Source organism: Perca flavescens, chromosome 16 (genome assembly GCF_004354835.1).
Source record: "Perca flavescens isolate YP-PL-M2 chromosome 16, PFLA_1.0, whole genome shotgun sequence".
NCBI lineage: Eukaryota > Metazoa > Chordata > Actinopteri > Perciformes > Percidae > Perca > Perca flavescens.
The window spans coordinates 34,587,154-34,594,960 of NC_041346.1; the positions used below are offsets into that span (position 1 = coordinate 34,587,154).

The window sequence follows — 7,807 nt, forward strand, 5'->3', positions numbered from 1 at the left end:
AGATACAGTATTAGAGGACCACTAAGGTCTATATAAAAGGTTCTATATTAGTGGACCACTAAGGTCTATATAAAAGAGACTTCAGATACAGTATTAGGGGACCACTAAGGTCTATATAAAAGAGACTTCAGATACAGTATTAGGGGACCACTAAGGTCTATATAAAAGAGACTTCAGATACAGTATTAGGGGACCACTAAGGTCTATATAAAAGAGACTTCAGATACAGTATTAGGGGACCACTAAGGTCTATATAAAAGCATCCAAAAAGCAGCATGTCATGGGACCTTTAACGCAACTGTGTGCCATTAAAAACTACATTGTAGCAATCTGAGCTCTCATTAATTTGACAGCGTTTGATTCATGTCCTGGTATTTGAAAGACCGTAGTCTGGATGAACTCCCAAACTGTAGCACAAGGTTTCGGATAACTGACATCGAACACAAAAAATGCCTTAAAACAGACATCCACAGCAGCCAAAAGAGATGATTGCTCCAAGGCTGCCCCATTTATAATGACAAAAGCTTGTGAACACTGATGTCCTTCCCCCAGCATTAGAACGTATGGGTGCTCTGTGGTGGAGCTCATCAAGTACTCTGCCATGTTGGTCGCAATCTGAGCAAAAAAAAAGAAGAAAAAAAAAAAGAATGAATAAATAAAAGCACAAGATTCTTAACAAGGCTAGTTAGCCTAGCCTTAGCCTAGTCCTAGATTTCAAGAATAAAAGATATATCAACATGAAACAGAATGTAAGGAAACTTGATCAATCTGATATAGAACCTCATTATATGAGCTGATATCCAATAATCACTGGATATGAAAACAGTAAATGCTACTTTGGACATTAAAAGTGACTGTCTGAACTCACAGGCTTGACATCAATGAAGGCCCTGCGCATCTCCAGGCTGCTAGGACGGAAAACTCTCCTCCCCAGTCTGTAAGGTGCAGTTGGGAGTAGTACCGTCAGCAGCTGCAAGGCTATATCGCCTTGTTTGTCTGTAAAAATGTAAAAGTGTTATATATCTTCCAAATGCAACAGTAAACATATTCATATTCAACATTTAGGTTAGCCTACTTTATACAGATGTTAGCAATAACTATCTTAGTGCTATTATGGATTTGTGTAAGATTTGACATGAACACCTGCAAGAAGGAAATATGGCTCAAACACGTATGGATTGTTGTGGATAGAGCAGATGAAGTGCTTTGGATTATATCTTCCATGGATTATATCCGATTGCATGGAAAGGTAGGATGTCATTAAAACAATCAAATTGACTCACGATATTTATTCACATTATAAAGGAGTATATAATACCCCAAAAATGACATTGACTCATTTTTGCCCAAACATGATGTTTTGCCTTTGTGTCGTGCTCGGCCATGACCGGCGACGGGCAGGTCAGTCTGACATATGCCGATTTATGCCGGTCAACGCTACAATTAATTGACAACAGAAGTTATACGAGTTACAGTTCTCAAGGATGCATGCCACAGCACGGAAGTCTCTTTCTCCTTTCTTTCAACTTCGCTATGTGTGGCGCATAGCCGCTCGCGGTGTGAAGCGTGTCGGTGCTATTCTCCCACATGTAGGGAACCTGGTGAGTTAACCTGCAACATGTCAGCTGTTTGGACATTCTTCAGCGTGTGGTCAGAAGATAACAAGTTTACAATATGCAACATCTGCAAGGAGACAGCAGGGCGTGGAGGGACCACACCAAGAACCACAATCACATCTCTCTTTAGTGGGATATTGGATGTGAGAAGAAGGAAATTGTTCTAACGTTGCTCTTCAGATGTGTGTGAATGTCCCACACCAGGAGTCATTTATATAGTTCTGTTTGATAGTGATCCATTATCTGGTCAAAACATGTTCTATTAAAGAAAAGATAGAAAATAAATATTTGCTTGTGCTGTAAAGTGGTTAGAAAATCGGTATCGGCTGATCTAACTCAAAGAAAATTGGAAATTGGAATCGGCCTAGAAAGTTGTAGTCGCTGCATCTCTACACACGTAATGTATGCAGACATTTTAGCAGAATGGGATGTGCCCTGGAATATATCTTTTACCAGGCTACATTTGCAGCACACACACTGCGTTGTCCATAGCTCACTTCAGGCCTGCGAGGCCACTCCGCTCACAGCCAGTATCAACTGACAGATTGGATAACATGGGCACCGAAATGAAAATGGCTCCAGTTCATGACACTTCTGCGTCCTGTGTGTTTTTGGCGCATGTCATTTCCTAACCCTAACCACCGTCAGGTATATAAAGTGTTAACAAGAATATTTTTTTTAAATGTAAATACCTCCTGAGAGCAAATCAATGTTGGTGAGAAGGTCAGCTGTCTTCTCTTTCCTGGCCATGCAAATGATCTTTGTTGAGAACACAGGATTCCAGTTCTCAGTTAATCTCCCAGAGGACTCCGGATGTAATACTGAGAAATCCTGAGAAATCTAAGTACAGTAGAAGGCAAAGATGAAAAAGAATATGTAAGACACAAACAATGACTGACTGAGTCAAACAAATTTTGTCAGATTCTAGCTCACCATGCCTGGAGTGTCCACTAAGCGTGGAAACTCTGTGATAATGTCTAGCATTGATGTAGTCCCATTTGCTCGGATCCACTGTGCCCTATGGATGGCAGTCTCCAGCATGTGTTGACCAACCTGGGACTGTGGCCAGATGTTATTTTTCAGCCACTCCGTCAACTGGATGGCCCGCTCTGGAGTTACAGTTGGTTCTGTGATGAGCAGAGAAATTAATAAGTTCTACCAAACTGTGACATATTAAAGGAGAATTCCGGTCGATTTCAATTTTTAATAGAGAGGGCCGACATCTTGCTGTACCTGGTAAAATGACTCGGGTGTCTTGTGGCACTTGTGATGTTAAATTTACATGTCTGCCAGAGTGGAGCCTTTTTCGGACGTTACGGAGACGCTCTTCCAAAAAGCCTGTTGCGGGTTTATGCCTTCTCCCTGGGGTGAACCATGCGTCCTAAAGTTTAGAAGTAAAAAAAATTATTAAAAAAATAAATAATTCAAACACATTAACTAATAACTAAGCCAGAAGCAACTCTGAAATTAAGAGCTGAAGTTAACATTAGGATAAAGCTGAGCCAGACCAACGATCCGGGTGACACTTTTCACATCCAACTAAAACAATGTGATTCTGGTTTTTGGTGTTGCATATTGCAAACTTGTTATCTTCCGCACACACGCTGAAGAATTTCCAAACAGCTGACATGTTGCAGGTTAATTCACGAGATTGTGATGTGCAAGAATAGCGCGGACACGCGCTTCACAACGCAAGCGGGTACACGTAGGGCTGGGCGATATATCGATATTAATATCAATATCGTGATATGAGACTAGATATCGTCTTAGATTTTGGATATTGTAATATCGTGATATGAGACTAGATATCGTCTTAGATTTTGGATATTGTAATATCGTGATATGACATAAGTGTCTTTTCCTGGTTTTAAAGACTGCATTACAGTGAAGTGATGGACTTTTCTGAACTTACCAGACTGTTCTAGTTGTTTTATTATTAATGATTATTTATCTAAAATCTAAGTGTGAAGATATTTTGCGAGAGCACCAACTGTCAACTCTAGAATATGTCGCCGCAATATCGATATCGAGGTATTTGGTCAAGAATATCATGATATCTGATTTTCTCTAAATCGCCCAGCCCTGTATTAGAAAATATGGGACGTAGAAATAAGCGCTGATAATTTAACAATTTAAAACGTTGGAAAAAACTAAAACAAACTGAAAAAAAAGGCGTTGAAAAGGTTGAAGAGAAGACAACACAAGGGTTAATCAGAATTTATGTTTACATTTTCTTGTTATTTGAACATTTGAGCATTGAACCAGGTGAAGAAACTTTTTTATTATTTATTCATTTGATTTTGCAACTATTCACTGAAATAGCCAGTTTCTATGAAACTACATGTGACCTGTTATATTTGGCTTTGACTTTGACTGAACATTTGCTCTCACTTTGCGGAAAAAATATTGGGATATATATCGTACATCGATATTCAGCCAAAATATATCGGGATATGATTTTCGGTCCATATCGCCCAGCCCTAGGTACACGCCACACACGGTGGAGAAGTTGAGAGAAAGGAAAAAGAGACTGAGTCCATGTGTGCGTGCGTCCTTGAGAAGAGAACTGTAACTCGTATAACTTATGTTGTCAGTTAATTATAGCGTTGACCTGCATGGAATCGGCATATGTCAGACTGACCTGCCGGTCCCTGGTCATGGTGAAGCACGGCTTCGGTAGCCGTCATGTTGAATGTAAACAAAAAGCTGCTCGCCGTCGCCGTTTCACGCTTTTTCCAATCCAAGATTTTCTCCATTGTTCCCTGACTTTCCAAGACAAGCTTCAGCATAGGTTTTAGTGGAACATACTGGAAGTTGTCCCGAACTGCAACTTGTTTCACAGTTCCCTTCTCACGATCAGTTTCTTGCATGTAGGAAAAGCCAGGGAGAGGTACTGTTTCTGGCTGTACAAGGTACCCAGACTGGGTGAAATATTTCATTTGCTTGTACTCTGATTCAAAGCCCTGAAATGGTTCAGCAGCTAATGCAAATTGCTCTAGCAGTTCCTCTGCTTTAGGAGTCTCAGAGTGGCCTATCTCTCTCAAAAAAGAGACAGTTTTTCTCGTTAGACTACCAACTACATCTCTGATTAGACTAGATGTGTGTTCAACAACATCCCTAATCCCACTAAATGTCTGTGATGACTTGGACTTCAACCTAGCTAAGAAGAGTGCAACTCGGTCTTTTATGTTGTCATCTTCCAATTCATCCCATTCCTCCACTGAAGTCTCACTGCAATCTACCTCACAGGTTGACAGATCTACATCACTTTGTGCACCTGCAAACCTTTCAGGAAGTTCAAATGAAGAATTTTCTTCCTCTGTTCCAACATCAAACTCATCAGCATGCCCCAGTAGGTGTCTCTTAAACGATCTCATGTGATTAAATGAGCGATGGCACCCAACTTGAGCGCACTGGAAATATGTTGAAGTGGAGTATACATTATGTATCACTCTCAGATGAGCAAAAAAATGTCTTAAATCACTCCCTAAAGATCTTCTACACTTAAAGCACACGTAACCCATTTGTGAAGAACTATGACTCTATGTGTACCTCTAGCAACTTTTTGAGCTGGCGTTGAAATTTTAGCCGTGGCCCAAGGAGAGGTATCAGGGAGGTCAAGCTGTTTCCGTCCAAGAGATAGAAGCACTCTCTATCAATCTGCTCAGCTGCAAAACACATTAATTGTATTTATTACCACTAGTTACAGAATTTTTTTTATCAGGTTGACAACAAACACATATAAACACGAATTTCATTAATTTATTTGTTTTAAACCCCCCAGAGCCCAACTAAAGTGAGCTTACATACCTTCAAAAGCAGGGAGCAGCTCAGCCAGGTTCCATTCAAGAAGTTTCTCCTTCACAAAATCATCCATCTTTTAGAAATGAATAGAGACATTTTTAGGGTAACATATTAATTTGCACTCATTCTATAGGCCTATATCTCATTGGCCATTTTGACCAAAATAGTAGCAGTAGCACAAGACGTATCTTAATAACTATCATAATCGCTAGAATTTCCATAAGCGCTCATGTTCACTGTTTAGATTCAACACTGTGTAATCTTGCAGGCTAAATACCCAAATGAGAAAACAACTTGTCTGTTTTCTTAGGATATCTAGAATGAACAAATGAGAACAATAAGTCCAAGATGTACATTTTAACAAGTCTAATTAAGTATTCATTAATAAGGATACTACTGCATATAGTAAACTGTAATAGTGTACATTCACAAGAGTATTTTTCTGTAGTGTAATAACCATTGCATTTTTAGATTAACTTAGCAAAGAATATCAATATTTTACATAATCTATAACAGAACTAATGCACAGCCTTAGTAGCCCGGCATAGTGGAGTATGTGCAGTACAGACTGTAGCATCCCTGAAATGATTTGTCACTTTTAAGACTACAAATCAACACAAAAACAGCAAAAAAAATATTCAGTATTACTTTTGCAACTTTGTCCATCATATTTAAGCATGTCATCCAAGATACTCTAATACATATATCCATAGTACAACATTTTCACAGGTTACAAAGTCTAGGGATGCTAATCAACTGTTAAAAAGAATTTGAGAAATACTAGCTGCTACTGCTAACTTTAGTTCAACATTAGTCTCGCTTTGCCAGACCATTCACATCTACATTATGAAAATGTAGCTACAGCTTATCCATATTAAGCGTCACGTTACACTATACACTTACATCAAAATATGCGCTAAAATTGTAGAAACACAACCGTCTCGTTATACTTCTAATTATTGTAAAAAAACGCTAGCTTGATTTTATGCTGACTCACTCGAGGCTAGGCTAACGCTAGCTAACATTACCTTAGCTACATATTAACAATACAGAAATACACCTAAACACAAACATACCTCGTAACTGTTAGGCTGCTTAACACTTAGGAGGGGGCAAGTCTCTACTTTATCATTGTCCTCTTTAGTGTTATTATCAGGTTTTATAAAAAGTCCGAGAGCTCAGGCCATGACGCTAACGCTAACGCTAACGCTAACGTTCCTTTTAACCTCCGTCATCTCCGTCATCTTCACTGTCAAGTGCGTCAATCAATCATGACGTTCGGGATGCTAAATAATACTCATAACGTTAACGTTATATAGCTAGTTAATTAATTATGTGTAAGGAGTAATGTCCGTTTACAGTTAGGAACCAAAAATAGCAATAAAGAAAAACTAGAGATTTTTAGCTAACGTTAGAGGAGAGGCAGTTAGCTAGCTAGCTACAACATGAGATATGGACTCTTGAGCTAATGGTTAATTGCTAACGTTAATGTCCTAGCTCGCTAGCTAATGTAAACTGTTACGGTTAACCAGACAGATAAGTTAATGCTAACATGTCTTTCAGGTCACATTATCATTATTATTTATTATTTACTACACATTTATACCTATTTCTATTGTTTTACCGTCTTAAAGTTAACTATCACTTACCGGAGCTATGGTCGTTGACGTCCTGGCGCCTTTTGTCCAGAAACGGCGGAAGAACGAGCCTCGCTTTCATTTAACCCATCGTGTTGGGTCACAATCTTTGACCCAACGTTGGGTCAAATCCACCCAACCTATAACCCAACAGCCTTAACCCAGCAATTGGGTTATAAAAATAACCCAGCGTTTTTTAGTGTGTATGTGTGTGTGTGTGTGTGTGTGTGTGTGTGTGTGTGTGTGTGTGTGTGTGTGTGTGTGTGTGTGTGTGTCTGTCTGTCTGTGTGTGTGTGTGTGTGTGTGTGTGTGTGTCTGTCTGTCTGTGTGTGTGTGTGTGTGTGTGTGTGTGTGTGTGTGTGTGTGTGTGTGTGTGTGTGTGTGTGTGTGTGTGTGTGTGTGTGTGTGTGTGTGTGTGTGTCTGTCTCTGTCTCTCTCTAATGTTTTCATAATGTAGCCTAATAGCAGATCAAAGAGAATTAGATTTGGTAGTTAATTTGTTATATATATATGTATGTATATATATATGTATATATTTATATATTTATATTTATATATGTTTAAAAGAGTCTGGTGTCTCTCAGCAGCTGATTGGATCATTCCTCTCACAGCAGAAGGAAACACATGAACAAGTTCTGACAACAAGAACCAGTCAGACAGAAACTTCAAGCCCCGCCCACACTCTGCTCCTATTGGCTGCTTTTATAACAACTCCACGGTGTGTTACAGATTTGTTAGCCCACATTCTCA

General features: G+C 39.3%; 1 protein-coding gene across 1 annotated transcript; it reads right to left on the reverse strand.

Annotated features, from left to right (window-relative positions):
- Positions 1–265: 265 nt before the first annotated feature.
- On the reverse strand, positions 266–7,193 carry LOC114571549 (uncharacterized). The gene is made up of 8 exons (XM_028602552.1): positions 7,070–7,193; positions 5,427–5,493; positions 5,169–5,284; positions 2,850–2,997; positions 2,550–2,743; positions 2,309–2,456; positions 869–996; positions 266–615 (listed from the first exon to the last, which is right to left on the reverse strand). The coding sequence occupies exons 2-8, from the start codon at positions 5,491–5,493 to the stop codon at positions 316–318; spliced, it is 1,101 nt and encodes a 366-aa protein (XP_028458353.1). The 5' UTR covers positions 7,070–7,193; the 3' UTR covers positions 266–315.
- Between the last annotated feature and the right edge of the window lie 614 nt (positions 7,194–7,807).

Excerpts from the sequence above, each read along its gene's own strand:
- LOC114571549 (XM_028602552.1), bottom strand. The coding sequence starts at position 5,493 with ATGGATGATTTTGTGAAGGAGAAACTTCTTGAATGGAACCTGGCTGAG. Across the intron at positions 5,285-5,426 it reads GCTGCTCCCTGCTTTTGAAG|CTGAGCAGATTGATAGAGAG; the intron begins GTATGTAAGCTC and ends TGTGTTTTGCAG. Across the intron at positions 2,744-2,849 it reads CACCCGAGTCATTTTACCAG|AACCAACTGTAACTCCAGAG; the intron begins GTACAGCAAGAT and ends TGCTCATCACAG.